The sequence below is a fragment of the Gavialis gangeticus genome, unplaced genomic scaffold (assembly GCF_001723915.1).
Source record: "Gavialis gangeticus isolate Ggan-Ray unplaced genomic scaffold, GavGan_comp1, whole genome shotgun sequence".
Lineage (NCBI taxonomy): Eukaryota > Metazoa > Chordata > Crocodylia > Gavialidae > Gavialis > Gavialis gangeticus.
In genome coordinates, this window is record NW_017728992.1 from 147,596,904 (window position 1) to 147,614,405 (window position 17,502).

At 43.6% G+C, this 17,502-nt stretch overlaps 1 protein-coding gene across 2 annotated transcripts in view; it reads left to right on the top strand.

Moving 5' to 3' along the window:
• The window catches only part of ATP6V0D2 (ATPase H+ transporting V0 subunit d2), a 60,201-nt gene that overhangs the window by 11,653 nt on the left and 31,046 nt on the right, over nucleotides 1–17,502 (top strand). For both annotated transcript variants that reach the window (XM_019527877.1, XM_019527876.1), the window contains exons 2-5: nucleotides 1,251–1,422; nucleotides 4,239–4,417; nucleotides 7,169–7,248; nucleotides 11,317–11,394. In XM_019527877.1, coding sequence (XP_019383422.1) covers nucleotides 1,251–1,422; nucleotides 4,239–4,417; nucleotides 7,169–7,248; nucleotides 11,317–11,394 — 509 coding nt within the window. The remainder of the gene's footprint in view (nucleotides 1–1,250; nucleotides 1,423–4,238; nucleotides 4,418–7,168; nucleotides 7,249–11,316; nucleotides 11,395–17,502) is intronic.

The window sequence follows — 17,502 nt, forward strand, 5'->3', positions numbered from 1 at the left end:
TATCCAAAACCATTACCTTACAACAATGGTGTTAACATAATATAGGGTTATATATTATAACATATAATATAAAACTGCACTCTCTCTCTCTCTCTCTCATATATATATATATATGAGAGAGAGAGAGTGCAGTTTTATATTATATGTTATAATATATAACCCTATATTATGTTAACACCATTGTTGTAAGGTAATGGTTTTGGATATATATATAAATTCTATTCTATTTATATATATAAATAATGCAACCTTGTAGTGGTTTTTTAAAATGAGATGCAAAATTTTCAATATTAAGAATAGATTCAAATCCTTTCTTCTACCCTGGGGGTGAAATGGTTATACAGCCTTGGGAGAATGGCTAAGGGACTCTGCGTAGAGGACTCTTCTGATGGCACAGAGTTGCTGACCACCCCACTTTCTGCCCCAGACAGTGCAGACAGCATGGACATGATATTGCTATGTTCACAATGAGCCCAGTTTCTGAGGCAGTTCCTTGAGGGATGCTAACAGAAGAAGTTAGTTACAGCAGTCTAAAGGTCAGATAACTCAAATGTCAAGAGAGCATAAGAGTGATCTTTCAAACCCCCTTCTGCTACACTGTACATAGCTTAACCACATCCCAGTATCTGATCTGAGCAATACCATTACATTTATACATTTGAGCTCTGCTGCCTATCTCCTCACATGCCTTGCTATATGATGATATTTCTATATGATGATTAAATAAGCCACATGAAAGTCATAAACCAGATTCAATTTTGGTTTATCCCAGATCCTACCACCATAAAATAATTCATGGAAATCCTGACAAAAGAAAATTAATTAGAGAACAATTATTCCACTGCAGAAAGCTCTCTGAGAACTAGTGCAGCCAAAATAATACACAAGGTAAACTTAGGAGGGGGGAGGGCAAAGGAGTGCATTTGGGAGATTTGTTCCCACAGTCTTATTAGTACGACTCTCTGGTGATTAAACCTCCTCCCCTAGTGTAGCCTTTGAGAGAGGAAAAACTACTTGTAAACTTCTCTCCCATCCCTAGCCCTAGGTGTAGAATAAATCTTGTTTGAAAAGGAAGTGCAGTTTGCTCTAAAGAAGGCAATGGCTAGCCTTCCTTTGACTTCAATGGAATAAGATTAAGCCCTTACTAATCAAATATAGGGTTTTAAAGAAAATGTAAGATTATTCCAATTTGTTCTATTTCTATCATAATGACAAATTATACTCATAGTTTCTTTTGAATCTATTTGTAGACTTGAAGTTACATCTACAAACTACAGATTATGGAAACTTCTTAGCCAATGAAACTGGCCCTCTCACAGTTTCCACCATTGATGACAAATTGAAAGAGAAACTACTCACAGAATTTCATTACTTTAGAAATCATGCTTTTGAGCCACTTGCCACATTTTTAAACTTTATCACGTAAGTAAAGTTACCTCCTCATTTAAACTTATACCTCATTTAAACTTATACCTCATTTGAACATTAAAAATAAACGTATATCCAACCAAATATTACAAGGCTAAGAAAGGACACTTTCTTGTTCTTGCAATTTACATACAACTGGGTGAAAAGTGATATTTCTGTGACTCTAATATTATAAAAGCGAAGCTGAGTGTTTGGAAACCTAAATAAAAGCTATTCTTATTGCATGGTGAGGGACTACAAAAATGGGATTTCTTCTCAATGTGGAGAGGGAATCAGATTGGGAGATGGTATTTATAAATTCTAAAATTATGATTTTCTTTAATACTTTAAGGCTTTTTTGGCACAATAAACAATTTCATGATGTTCACGATAGTTCAGGATAGCAATTCTAAATAAGAACACACATAACAAGCTCTGTAATTCATTTAAAGGTGACAGTCTAAATTTGAATTGAGGTGCCATATTTTTCACATACAATTTGCACATAAAAGCAAGACAATTTTCTCTGACAGGAATATTAGCTTTGGTTAAAAACCCTGTGTTCTATGTTATATTAAATGAATAGGATGATCAGGTCTTGATACAACTCACAAGTCTGTGATCTTAACAAGATGTTAATGAGAAAACAGAGACCTGTTTTATGTTGGGATGTTTACCTGTTTACTCCAGACAGGAACAACAATAACCTTGCAAGGTTTTACTTCCTGGCTTATTTGAAGGCAGTAATGTTTTACTTGACACACAAGTAATTTTTTTTCTTGTAACAGCTGAGTCAGTTTTGTGTCTGTACTAACAAATTGCATCATGATGACTAGAAGACTGCACTAGAATAGATGTATAACATTGTTGTGCAAAATTCAACTACTGGTTCACAGAATTTTACCACATGTATGCTCCCACATATGAACAGGCTCTTCCCAATAAACACAGATGTTTTGCAGTATTGCAGGATAACACTATTTTATGGTACATGACATGCCTTTTACATCATTGAATAAAAGCTGCAGGACCTGTTAGCACCCTCTCAAATTTTGCATAAGAAAATCCATTCATCCATGTGCTTCTGTAGTAGAATTCTGGAGGAGTGAAGCAAAATGAAGATTAGTATCTATATTATAAATATCAGAGGTAAACACTATCAAATCTATCCCATTCACATTTGGCAGTCTCTCAGGGTATGACTACACCACATCCCTAGAACCATCAAGGATGGTCACAGTTGTGCCCTGCATACCTTTTCCTGCTTACACATTAAACCTGGTAATGTGGCAGTGAAGCTGTTCTAGGGGTGTGCTATAGGACTGCTCTCAAATATGCCAGACTCTGAAAATTTGAGAACAACCACCTGGGGCATCTCTGGAGGAGCTTTCCTGCTACACTTAGGGGACAGGTGGACAAGGCCTGAAGACCTCCTGTTTGATCACATACACTAGTTCTGTATACTTAGAGCTAATCCAATTCCACCCTGCTTGAGTTTCCAAAACACTATTCAATAATCTCCTTTTCACAAATTTCATAGACATTAGGGCTGGAAGGAACCTCAGAAGATCATCCAGTCCAACCCCCCCACCCGAAGGGCAGGAAGTCAGCTGGGGTCATAGGATCCCAGCAAGATAAGCATCCAATTTGCTCTTGAAGGTGTTCAACGTAGGTGCTTGAACCACCTCAGATGGCAGGCTGTTCCAGACCTTGGGGGCTCGAACAATAAAGAAATTCTTCCTTATGTCCAGCCTGAAATGGTCTTGCAGGAGTTTATGACCGTTCAACCTCGTCATCCCTTGGGGCGCTCTGGTGAACAAATGTTCCCCCACATCCTGGTGGTCACCCCTGATAAACTTATAGGTGGCCATCAGATCACCCCTGAGCCTGCGCTTTTCCAGGCTAAAGAGCCCCATGGCTTTCAGCCGGTCATCGTAAGGTCTGTTTTCCTGACCTCTGATCATGCGCGTGGCTGTTCTCTGGACTGTCTCAAGCTTCTCCACATCCTTTTTGAATTGTGGGGCCCAAAACTGGATGCAGTACTCCAGCTGCGGCCTCACCAAGGCTGAGTACAAGGGGAGAATGACGTCCTGGGATTTGCTTGAGAAGCATCTATGGATGCAAGTTAGTGTTTTGTAACACACCTTTATCTTAGCCTTAAGTCACAAAAAGTGGTAGGAAGGGGGACTCACTGACTTTTGAGATAATGTTTTTTCAGGGATTCACACAGTATGGACTAAGATTGCCTTAGACACCTAATACATTGAACAGGATTCAGCCTGTAGCGTTTAACAGTCCTGATAGTGCAGTGCAATCATTCTGGAATTGTGTTACCAAGAAATTAATCTTCACTATAAGGATGGTTCCAGAGCTTGAAAAAAAGGCACATTAGTTGTTGAGTTATCAAAAGGTATTCTATGGGAGGGAGAAGTATTCCAGAAAAGCTTTAATTTTGAGAAGATGCTGCTGCTAACTCAACACAATGTGCTTTTGGTGCTATCTATGGTCGGACCTTAAAATAAAATCAGACTCCAAAGCTACACAATTTACTATTTTACTCATGGTCAGGCTCCCACTTCTCTTTAGAAGTTCAAAAACACTTGTAAGTCAAAGCAACTTTAGGGTTCAAAATTAATATTGTCTAGGCTGCTATCTAGCAGTCCTTATTTACTGGAAGGGTCTGAGCAGCTAGCAATGTTGCAGGTATATGGCGATTTATGACCATAAAGATCTCTTTTTAAATTAACAAATAGTCGTCTCTACACTTTTTTCAAAGCAAACTTCCTTAAAAGAAAAACAAGCCTTTTTCCTGTTTTGTTTTTCAAATTCAGGTACAGCTATATGATTGACAATGTGATTCTCTTGATAACTGGTACACTGCATCAACGTCCAATAGCTGAACTTGTTCCGAAGTGCCATCCATTGGGCAGTTTTGAGCAAATGGAAGCAGTCAGCATTGCACAAACACCTTCAGAGCTTTTCAATGCTATCCTGGTTGACACACCATTGGGTATGAATGATGATTTCTCATTTGTTTACAGATGTTCCTCCTCTTGTGCTGTTGATAAGCCCACTTCATAACACATCATTTGTTTCACGAGATATTATAGAATTTTAAAATTTAACTTATAAACAGTTAATAAATATGTTGCTCAGATACTTTTATACTCAAACAAGCACCTTTTATATACCTGGGGTAGTCAGCACAAACAAAATATTGTAGGGAAATGGATATTTTTATTACTACTTTTCAGAAATATCAAATTACCGATAATGGTTGAGTCCTTTTTTCAAACTTTATTATAGACTTGCTAACAGGTGTTTATCTAAGTGAAATATGTATAAGAAAAACCTGCCCAAATTTCTGTAGGTGCAAAGGCTCCCTAGTAAAGCTACCAGTTATTAATAGTGTTATAATAGCAATTGGGGTTAGGTATCCAGTGGACATGTTACAAACAGAAAGAGACAATCTCTGCCGTGAAGGATGTGTAATCTAAAGACAAAGCAAACGAAGGGTTGGGGGTGTCAGTACAATTTACAAGCAAAGTAAGATGAAGAATTAATGGCTACACAAAAGTAAGAATGTGGTGTGTAACCCCTGCACTACTATTTTGAGTCCAGCTCTGTGGCTGTTCCCTGTATAAAAATAAAAAAGTAGAGCAAAATGGACTAGAGAAAGATGAAAGCTAGAGTATCCTCTGTTATCCTTTAGCTCTTCCACTATACAGTCAACACACACATAGAGGATGTACCAGGAAGGGAAGAACATCCCAGCACTTAGGTATGAGTAAGAGTATTGCTACACGTTACAAGTAGCACATACATATGCTAAAGACACTTAAAGTATGAGTGCTTGCATGTTAGAGAGAGACAACTTATGCTAGATGCTCTCTGAGCATCTCAAAACTATGCCACTTTGGGTGAGAAGTATCTCTGGGTTGTGCTTATGTTGTACCAATGTCATCTGGATCCCAGCAGTCAGTCAGCTTCCACAGAAATAAAATGAGCAATTTGGGTCCTCCAGCATCCCAGGATGCATCACTTCCAGATTCCCACTCCATGAACTATCTGAAAACCCTCCCAAACTCTACTGCCCAGAAGGTGGTATTGTCTGGGGGGCAGGCAGGGTCTTGCCAGTGCAGGGGCTGCCACAGTGCACCCCTTGTCAATACAACAGCCCCGAGGACCAGCAGGCACATCGTGGTGGCATCCTTGTGGCCTCATGCTCCTGCTGCATTAAACCTCTTCCCAGAGGCTGTGGTTCCATGCTGGTAGGGTAAGACATCAAAAGAGGAGCTTGCACAGTGAGAGCATGGACCACATTTTCTCCTCTTCTGGCAGCAACATGCTCTGGCTACCAGCACAGAGCTGCAGCTACTGGGAGAGGGTTTAGAGCTGCTGGAGTATGCTTCTCCCTCCCTTCATGCTTCTGCTGTGATAAATCCCCTCCTGACAGCCATGACTCTGTGTTCCTAAGAGAAGCCAGAACATAGAGCTGCCAGAAGGGAGAGAGGCAAGTTCCATGCTTTTGCCATACAAACCCTCCTCCGGGCAACTATAGCTTCATGCTCCTCTGAACACCACCAATAAGTTGTTTACTCTGTGTCCTTCTATGTCTCCCATGGCTACATCTGAGACATTATCTGAGAGCCATGGCATAATGAGAGGGGAAGCTAAGGAGTCTGGTGGTGCTGTGAGCAGTAGGGCTTTGTACCAGTGAAGAGCATGCTTAAACAGGGGTCATCAGTTCTGTGAAGGTTTGCTGGTCCAGAATAGGCTCCCTCACTCACACACAGAGAAATCAAATCTGCAGAGACTGGGCTAAGAGTTCTGGGACTGCGTTAGCTATTCTAGGAGCTGGAGTTGCCCCTGGACTGTATCTACTTCTGTTTGATCCTACGTGGTTTGTCTACACTGCAGGTACTGTTTGGAGCTGTAGACACTAGGCTGGATGCAGCCTAGCTGCAAATGTAGTTGAGGCTTGGCTGCATGACCCTGCCATTCCTCACTGCTCCTGCAAAAGACCATCTCAGAGTCACTGCCAATTCCGTTCTGGCTCTGAAGCTGTATATTAGATCACTGCCTGGCAAGTACCAGAAGCCTGTAGTGAAGTGAATCCTCCATTCTCCAAGAGCTTGGGAGGATGAGAGCATAGAGCTGCAGGAAGCTCCCCTGCTCTAACCCCCAACAACCTTCCCAGAACAGGAATTGACATCCTAGCACCTAGCCACAACTCTGCTTGCCGTCCTCTAGCAGTTAGTCAGAGCTGTGCGGGTCAGATATGGTTGCCTTAAAGTGCAGCTGCTTAGAGCACATTCTAACTTTAATACCACATAACTGTCCTCAGATTTAGCATGTATCATCGTCAGGGTGTAATGTAACACCTGCATTTCTGCAGATTCTTCTTCCCATTGCTCACTACAAATCTCCCTTAAGCCCAACCCATTTATTTGGAAGTAAATAAAACACTTAAAATTGTAATTGTCATTTCCCATCTGAAGCTTTCTGGAGATTTGCACATTTGCCACTGAACTGCTTGATTAATTTCCCTCCCACTAGAGACCTAGTGTAAAGAGAGAGAGAGAAAAAACAAGAACCAGAAGGATTTCAAAATGTCTATCTTTGCATCTTGTCCATTAGTCTTTTTTGTGCAATAAAACCTCCAGGTCCTTGCTTACAAAATCAATAGATGACTACTAGCCAGAGATACCTGCATATATGCAGATGAATTTACTCTGTAATTAAAAAATTCTACTTTCAGCTGATTTCTTTCAAGACTGCTTGTCTGAGAATGACCTGGATGAAATGAACATTGAAATAATGCGTAACAAACTGTACAAGGCAAGTAATTTAATACTTACACGTTTGTATCAGTAGATCTTGAGGCACACTGCAGAGGAGATTCTCTCCATTTTACTGGGGTTGTCCCCATTTTACTGATGGGGAAACTGAGGCATGGGGAAATGAAATGAGACATACTCCTGAGACAGAACTTAATCTAGGTTTCCTGCACTCTACATTTAAAATGGTACATTTAAAATTCCAAGTTCTATGTCCACACTTTGATTTGAAATCTCATTAATGAAAATGCTTTTTCTGTAAGGCCTCTGCCCACATCCATTTGCTTATTAAATAACTAAATCATCCATCAAAATCACAGAATTGCTAAGCTTAAGAAAGCCAAAGTAGACTTTTTAGATTGTTCTGTTTGTTTGAAAGTGCTATGTATTTGCTTTTACAAGTGCAAATAAGTACAAAAAAATTACAAGTGCAATTTGTTGCATTTATGTTTGTTAAATCTCTGTCTTAATCCACTCTTTTAATTCTTCCAAGTCACACAGGAGAAAAAAAAATTAAAGCTAAAGATCATAAAATAGGAAATTAGGGAAGAAATAACATATTTGTCTTTCATTTGATGAAAATGTGAACAACAGCAATATACAGAATACTTATATAGCAAATGCAGTATTATTTGCACTTTTAAATGCAAATACATAGCATTTAAGCTTGTTAATACTCTTTCTTAACCCTCTCTTAATTCCTCCATGTGGTTATGGGGACCATTATAACCTGTAATAAGAATTCTTTCCTTCATTGTTCTCAGGGGAGGTGTAAATCTGATCATTATTTTAGTCCTGACTTTAGGCAGAACTGTTTTGGATCCAACATGAAATCCCATGCACAGCTTTAAAAGGGCTGTTACATTTATGTTTACTGTATAGCTAATCATGGCTTATTTTGATAAGATCATGTGATGCAGTAGAAAATGTCTTTCTATAACATAAAAGGATAATACTAATTGTGACATGCTCTGACACTGGATATGGCTAGGTACACCCTTGAGACACACTCCCAGCATGCTGTCACACCTTCAGGGGTGCCCCTTAGCCCCAAACTCTTCCCTACTGTCTGCTAGGGCTGTGAAGCTTTGGTAGCCAAAGCTTTGATTTGGAGGAGATTTGGCCCAATTCGGTAGCCAAATCTCCAAATCTGAATTAAATCGGGAGACCCATTAAAAGGTCTAAATTGATTCAGAAGCCTCTGAATCAATTTGGAGAGATTCAGAGATTTGACCATAGACTATACAGGCAGCAGTCCTAGATGACACTGCCTCCAGCTGGTAAGTCTGTTGTGGTGGGTGGAGGGTAGATCAATACCCCACAGAGAGGGAGGGACTGGGGCTAGGGCTGGAACAAGCTGCCCAGCCAGGGCAGGGGGGCACAGGCCTCAGGGAGGGGGGCACCTGCCACTGCATGCTGCCGCACACCACCGTTCCAGGAACTGCTCTTCCAGTGGCTCCTCCAGTGGCTTTCACCGCTGGTCCGAGAGGGCACGGGACATGTGCCCCCAGATCTGCACAGGGTGGATTGGGCTGGGCTGTGCTCTGGGAGGCTAGCCCTGCCATAGCCCCTGCTCCACTGCTCTCTGTGGGACAGGTGGAGCCAGGATTGCGCTCCAGGTGGCTAGCCCCAGCCGCCGCCTGGAGCACAGCCCTGTCTCCACCTGCCCCACAGAGCACAGTGGAGCAGGGGCTATGGGGGGGCTGCAGCCAGCCTAAAATTCCCCATAGCTCCTGCTGCCGGTCTCGCCCCAATCTGGGTGCACGTGCCTGCCCCCATGCCCTGCCACTGCTCGCCCAGCTGGGGCAGAATGGGATGAAGCCGTAGCTTGTCTGGGAGGCGTGGGGAGGCTGGAACTGCTTCTACCTCTGCGTGCCACTTGTCTGAAGCAGTGCAGCTGCAGCGTCCCGTGCCTCTCCAGCCCAGCCTGGCCCAGCCTGCCCTGCACAGATCCTGGGGCACACGCCTGCTCCCATGCCCTCCCGGACCAGTGACGAAAGCAGCTGGAGTAGCCACCAAAACAGCAGCTCCCGGACCAGCGGTGCACGACGGTGGGAGCCCCGCTACCCAAATCCTGTACCTCCCGGCCCCCGCTGGGCAGCTTGTCGCAGCCCCAACCCCAATCCCTCCCTCACTGTGGGGGTGTTGATCTGCCCCCCAACATACCCCTTCCCTCCCCCCTCCACAACAGACTTACCAACCAGCTGGAAGCAGCTGTGTCCTGCATCTTGGAGCACTGCTGCCTGTATAGTCTGTGGCCAAATCTCCAAATTGGTGCCGAATCTCCAATTCTGAATTGGCCGAATTAAACAGGGACAGTAATTTGAATCACTGAACCACATCACTGTCCTTCTGAATCAGCTGAATCTGAAGCAAATACTTGCTGCTTTGCACAGGCCTACTGTCTGCTGCTTGACCACTAAGAATAGACTGATGTACTCCAAGAGCCACTTCCCTGACCTGTGGCACCTCAGATTTACCCACCTCACCTGTGTCTTACTAGATCTTAGCAGCAGGGGGTTTTCAAGCTAGAATAAGACCCTTGGCTAGTAACAGCCCTCAGAAATGCTAGACCCCCCACTTCCAGAGAAGATACCTGCCTATATGGTCAAATGCTCTAAGGCCATAGTTATCACTGCCAATAAGTGTGTTATAAATGATCATCAAAAGTTTATAAAAATAATAGCAAACAATAAATCAGTAACCATAAGATGAAATACAGAGAAGAGATATGAGAATAAACAAACAAAAGAAAATATCAGAACAATAATCTGATTCGCACTGCATCTTAAACCCAAGAATTAAATTTTTATCTATCTTAATAAATTAGAAAGCAGCTTCTGCTTCTGACCTTTCTGTCAGGGTCTTCTGCCGGAATAATCAGCCTCTTGGCTGACAGAGTCTAGTGTTTCCCTATGCTTAAGCAAACTAAAAACTAACACTTGCCCTCATGGCAAGGCTTAAGTATGGCTTCTTGCTTGTCCATTTACATACATCATTCACTGACTTCTTGGAAAGCATGCATTATGCATATAACGTCCCTGCCCTATATCCCAGCCCCCAGCTTGCCCCACCCCAGTATGTGTGTTTACCAAACTAAAAGCTTCTTCTCATCAAATTATGACCAGAAGAATATTTTCTTCTTTCCAGATGTCTGAAAGATACTCTCTTATTTAATTTCTCCACCATGAGAACTATCCTTAGGTGATATTCATCACCTCTAAGGTCTCTCCTGTTTAAAAGCAAACTTGTCATTGCCTAGAGGGCCTGGTTCACTAAGAACACATCCACCATGGTCTACTGGATGAGCAAAGAAACCCATGTCAGAAGTTAATTTTCAGTAGGCATGCCTAAACGTGCAATTAATGTGCCTGAATTTTCTGCACAGAAAATTCAGGCTCATTAATGAGCTCCTGGGCATGTGTCTACACATGCGCCCTGCTGGGAGCAAACTGCACCTGACAGAAGCAGCCCAGTGCATGGCTTCTCCTGCCCTGCTCTGCCCCACTGCAGCAGCCACGGGGGCTCCAGTCTTCCCGGGTGCAGGGTACATGGAGGCTGGTTTCAATCCCCATCAGGTAGTGAGAACTATGCTGGCTGCAGGGGCAGCTGTCTCCCTGACCACATGGGGATTGGGGCCCATCTTGCAGATGTAATAACAGTAAGGCTCAATACAGCTCAACACTACTTATATGTAACCTACACATGCTATGTCAGTAAAAGAAATTCAAGAATACATTGAAGAAACCCCTCAAAATATAGTGGGGCCTGTAACACTACCCTAAAAAAAATCTCTCAGACATTTAGAGGTTTGACTAACTAGTTCAGTTGCAGAGAGGAATCCAAGAAATAATCTCCTGACAATTAGAGATGCATTTGCATTTTAATTTTTCAAACCCCAAACCACAATTACACACATGCCTAATATTAAGATTGTGAGTAGTACAAGAAACTTCACTGGTTGCATTTACGTATTTAAACTAAATCTATGATCATATGCTTTGTTCTACTGACACTTCAATGTACAGCTATTTAAAGTGTTCCATTTTTTCTTTTCTCCTTTGCTTAGTCTTATCTGGAAGCTTTTTTTAAGTTCTGTGAAAAGCAAGGAGGTACAACAGCAGAAATAATGTGTCCTATTCTTGAGGTAAGAGGTTGCAGTCTTTGTGTAAAATACTGTGTTTTTCTAGCTCAATTACTTAAATTGTTTCTTTTGTTTTTAATTATCCAATTTGTGAAACTGTTTTACCTGACAGTCAGTTTTCCTCTGAGTGATAAATGCTCTACTAAGATCTGATGAAGTGATTCATTTTAGGGCCAAATTCAACCATTAGTTGAAGCAACCAATATAGTTCCAAGACTATGTTTCTGTAACTGCCAGAATACCAGAGAATTAATATGGTGTGCAGTTGATTATTCATTGCTAATAGTGAGGAAAACAAACAAAAAAAACCCTAGGGGTGTACCGATAAAGATTTTCTTGGATACTGATAGTTGATTATTAACCAACCACCCCTAACCCCAGCCTCTGCCCCACTCCCTCCCTCACCACGGGGGCCTTGATCAGCCCCCCCACACCCCTTCCCTCCCCTATACCCCTTGCCCTCCATAGACTTACCTGCAGGGAGCTGCTCTCCATGCTGCCCAGCTATAATCTTGCCCATGTGCATACATACAGCCACGCACATGCATGCAGTGTCCCCTGCATCTCACTCCCAGCTGCCTCAAGCAGGACCCCTTGGATGCTTGAATGCTTCCCACTTACAAGGGAAAACCTGCCATTTTCTGAGGGAACCCAGACATCCAGGGCCCCAGCCCTACAGGGGAGAGGGAACCCGGGCGTCCAGGGTCCTGGCCAGAAGGCATAAATATCAATAAACATTATCAGCTACAACGGCCAAAAAAAGCCAATAATCAGGAATGAATTTCCCCTTTTATCAGTGCCAATCCAATATGCAACCAATATATCAGCACACCACTAAAAAACCCCATTTTGCACCCTGAATCTATGTTCTGAATACCAAAATTCTCAAGTTAATTGATTTTCAAGGGTACTCATTGACAGCTATACAGTATATTAAAGCTATTATTAAAAAATAAAAAAAGACAAAAACCAAAACCAAAAACTTAATGATAGCCTAACCATGCTCCTATTACAATTAATGGTTGAAGTTAGAGTTGAGTGTAATTTTGAATTTCTGTTTCACAGGAAATTGTACCAGGTGTGGCAAGGTGGGACTCCCTGACTAGCCACAGTGCTAGATTCCCCACCTTCCTTTGGGCACCCCCCCCACCTGTCTTTCCTGCCATGCCTTGTTGTTAATTAATTACGATATTAATTAAGGTGGGAGGCTGCCCATTCTTGCCTGGATGCCAGGGGTTGCTGTCTGCAGCTCTGTTCCTCCCCTAGACCGCAGCCTAAGCCTTGCAGATGGCATCCAGATGTTACAGTGCTCCTGGCCTACAGCCAGACAAAGCTTAGGCTTTGTTGTCAGGCCTCAGTCACACATGCATTCATACCATCTTCCTCTCACTAGGGCCTCACACACTCCACCCCCTCTCACAGGGTCTTTTTCACGCATCAACAACTCATACTGCCTTCCTCCCTCTTGGAGCGGACCCTTAAGCCATAGGCTTTACCTAGTTCATACCTTGGGTGGCAGACATACTGTCTTTTGGGTCTCTCCCATGGCCCTCACTGGGGTAGTGGCCAGCCAATTACCTGACCAGGTCTAAGCTTGCCCTGGCCCCTTCCTGGGACAACACCATACACTCTGACACACTGGGCTCCCAGCCCTCTGGTTCTTCTCCCATACTGGCGTCCCTCCTCTCTATCTCCTTTCTAGGGCCACCCCTCACTGGGGCATTCTTAACTCATACCACAACTGGTGTTCTGGGTCTCAGGGGGACTCTCACCCTCTCCCCCCGGAGCAGCAGGTCATTGTGCTCAACTACACGTCTTGCTGCTTTTGACCCACACTCGACCTCACAGCAGTGGAGGACTTACCGGGGTCAGGACTCGCCCCTATCTCTTGGACTGAGCCCCTTTACTCAGCCTCTGGCCCAAACTACCACCTCAGGCATCTGGAGACATACTACTCCTTTCACTTGGGGCTCCACACCACCCTCTTCACTCGGGGCTACAGGGCTTCCTTCCCTGGTGGGCTCAGGTGGCCATACCTGTGCCTGGCCCCAACTACCTTGCTTCAGGGTCCTATACCTCATAGGGCTCAGGTGGCCACAGCCGTGCCTGGCCCACCACTCTTACTCCTCGGGCTGTTGCACCCCACAGGGCTCAGGTGGCTGCAGCCGTGCCCGGCCCCAACTACCTCTGATGACAAATGACCCACCCTAAGGTGAGAGCTAGGGTTAAGGTGCCCTTACCCACCTTTCAATGGGGTGATAACTGGCTTGGCATTTCCTGGGAGCTCCCGTGCCACTGAGAGCCTCACCAGGCCACACACTCCCGGCAGGGTGCAGTTTTAGGTCATGCCCAGGACTAGAAGCCTCCAAACCATCCCCTACAGCTCCTGCCCTTACCTCCACATTGTTGCATGTAGCCTTTTAGCCAGGTGATGTTACTGCCTGGCCTGCCAGAAGCAAACTGCCCCTGCCCCAGCCCCACACCCTCTCTCACTGCAAGGGCCTCGATCTGCCCCCCCACACACCTGTTTGCTCCCCCCACAACAGACTTCCCAGCTGGATGCTGGTCTCCAAGCTGCCTGGCTACATATTGGCTACTGGATCGGTATTGGCCGATATGGCTTGTTAAAAATTTGCCATCAGTATCAGCCCAAAAAATCTTTATTGGTGCACCCCTAATTAAAATTTTACAATTGGATGCAGCAATGTAACATACACTTGTCTAAAAATGAAATTTTTCATGTATTTTAAATGTCTTGACATTTTTCATTCAAAATTATTTCAACCTTTAGCTGTATTTTCCCATTATAATTTCCATCAAAGAGCATGGAACCCAGATTTCTCAATTTTCCATTATGCTTCTTAACCAGGTTTCACTGCCAGTGATAAACCCAGAGCCCTTTGACTTCCCTAATACACACTCAGAGCTTTCATTATGGGAGATTTAGTCTTCCAGGGAACACCTTAGGAGAGAAAGGGAGCCCAAACAGTAAGTCCTGTAAGGCGACATACTGATGGGGAAATACAGTTTAATGTTTTTATCAAACTCATTCAATGTCTCAATTCAATTCAACAAAATGAAATATTGAACTTAGATTGAAGCAACCAGAAATGAAATATCACTCCCCTCTCCTCCCAATCAAAAGTTTGGCAAAAGGATTTTTTCTAAAGACATTTTTGATTTTTCAGAAACTAAATTTTCAGTCAGAAAAAAAATCATGAATTCTCACTCAACATTAGATGATTCCACTGGTAAATCAATGGCTATCAGGATGGATTTCTTTACATAAGATGTGTTTTTTTCCTGTAACATTACATGGATCTTAGGTCATGTGTAAAGCAGTCCATCTCTTAGTTAAGCCACTTAACAAAGAATCTTAATTATACAGCAAAATAGCTGACATTTATGATGTATTCTTATACATCTAAAAAAGAATAATCCAGAAGACCTTTTGTAGAAAAGGCAGCCATAATTAAATCAGTGGGATTATTTTTGTAAGGGTTATATATAGAATGACACCCCAAACTAAACCGTACTATATTTTAAAATTTATTCTAATACATGCTGGGCATGGAAATCTTACTGTAATTTACTGTGCAGTAAGCAGCTTTTATGCTGGTCTTTACACATGCAAGCATTACAGCATAGTAATGCTGTGTGTGGACTGATTTGGGACAAAAGTTAGTCCCAAGTCAGTCAGAGATTCATAGATTGTTAGGGGATGGAAGGGACCTTGTAGATCACCAGGTCCAGTCCCCTTGCAAAAGGACACACAAATAGGGTTACTGTGCAGTAAAGCGTCTACATGTGCCTTACTGTGTGGTAACTACTTGGGCATAAGTCTGCTACCTGTATGATGCAGGTAGCAAATTTACAACCAAATTGGTGTAAGTCGCCAAAGTTACTGCACTGTAACACCTGCACATGTAGACACACACCCATTCTGCGCAGTAATTTTTGGTTACTGCGCAGTAACAGTGCACATGCAGATGTGCCCATTGTCCTCAAAATGCTACAAATGGAATTACCGTCCCCCCCCCGAAAAAAATCACTCTTCATGGTTATGATGAGTAAAGCGAGCAGAAGGATTTGACTTATGAGAGTAGTCCCGCTGGAATTAATGTGTTTACTCATATTAGTAAGGCAAATAAGGTTTGTTTGTATTATTTATTAGCTATAAGCCTTTTCATGCACACTTATTTCCTTCTAATTATTCCATTACTGTTTGTTTTCTTTCTCTACTCGGAAGTCAGTGCCAAAGAGCAACCAGGTTGTTGTTATAAAGTGTTCTAGTGCAGTATTTCTCATCCTATACGTAGCGCCCCAAAATCGGGTCACAAACAAACTTCAAAAATGGATTCTCCTTTAAAGAAAAAAAGGTGGGAACCTGTAGCTTTTCCCTTGCAGGCTGGAATTCTGCCAGCCTGCACGGGACTGCCAGGGGCCCCTGTATCCCCCACACCCCCTCTCCCACCCCACACACTGGGGGCAGGGGGCAGCAGGTCAGGAGTGAGGGGCATTGGGTCGGGACTGGGTATTGATGTTTACAAATGGGTCCTGGTACAAAAAAGGTTGAGAACCACTGTTCTAGTGCATCACCTGAGGGGTTAAGAATGTGATTCTTTCCTAAATTTGTAAAAGTGTTGCAATTCCATGAGTGAGCTACTTCTATTGCTCAACTTGTATTGCTCAAACACCAAGTACTTCTTCTCAAGGTGGTTTAAATGTTCATAATGTGAGAAGCATCTCATGACTGTTTAAATTCTGTTCATTCTGCTTGTGCTGTACTATATTTTGAATAATTCTGATGCTATCCATAGCTATTCTATTACTTCTTAAAAATGTTAATATCATAATTATTATCAATAGTAATAGCAATAATGGACAAAATAAAGCAATTTTTGTTCTTATGTCAGTAACAAAGTGCAGAGGCTCAACAAAAAATGAAAACAAGTTCATATAATATTACTTTCACTTTCATTTACCTTTGAGATGTTAATTCAGGTTCTTAAGGTGATAGATTCAATTTTGCCCTGAGCAGAGGAACAGTCCAAGTTATATGCCTTTTCTGAATTTCAGTCTGTATTTTCTCTGCAGCAACAAATATCAGACATCTAAAATTATCAGCAGAAATACAGTCCCTAATTTTAGGATTTAAGAAACAGTTGTTAAAAAGTAGACAGAAGCAGCCTTTAGGTCTGAAGTTGACAAGAAAAAAAAAGCTCAGTTCAATTTTACCATTTTCTTATCAATCATTTTAAGACTGTGCGGGCACTTCTACTGCGCAGATTAGTATACTATGCAGTAGACACAGTTGTCACGGGCTAGGGCCTAGGAGCAGCTGTGATCCCACTAGCGCCCCCTTGCCGTGGCAATTAGGAGATCCAGCACCCTCTAATTCTCGCCCACCACGTCTTTGATCTTATAGTTATGATGGGAGGCTGCCTTTGATCTCCTAGTTTCTATGGGTGAACAGGTGCACCCCAGCCTCATGGGCTATGCGTGCCTCCTACCTCCCCTTTAGCACGCCCCAAGCCTCACAGTTCTTCCGGACGTTTTCGTGTCTCCAATCTTAGACTGGCCCCCCCCTTGGGTCTATGCCACACGCTTTCCATGCTCTTCCCCTCACTGGGGCCTGTCTCTGCGCCTCTTGCCTCTCACAGGGCCTGTCTCGTGCCAATAACCGCACCTGGGGCTCAGGTGGCACGCAGCTGTGCCTGGCCCCTGCCCCTTGGCTCTCTCGGAGCCTGCTCCCGTGCCCTTGCGCCCCTTGGCTCTCTCGGAGCCTGCTCCCGCGCCCTTGCGCCCCTTGGCTCTCTCGGAGCCTGCTCCCATGCCTCTCGTGCCCCTTGGCCCCCTCGGAGTCTGCTCCCGCTCTCTTCCGCCCTTTGGCCCCCGCAGAGCCTATTCCTGCCCCAGCCCTGTCTTGGGCTTTCACCAGTGCCCTTGGCTCTCTCTGAGCCTATTCCTGCGCCAGCCCTGTCTTGGGCTTTCACCAGCGCCTTTGGCTCTCTCTGAGCCTATTCCTGTGCCAGCCCTGTCTTGGGCTTTCACCGGCGCCGGGGCTCAGGTGGCACACAGCCGTGCCTGGCCCCCCCCCCCCCCCCCCCC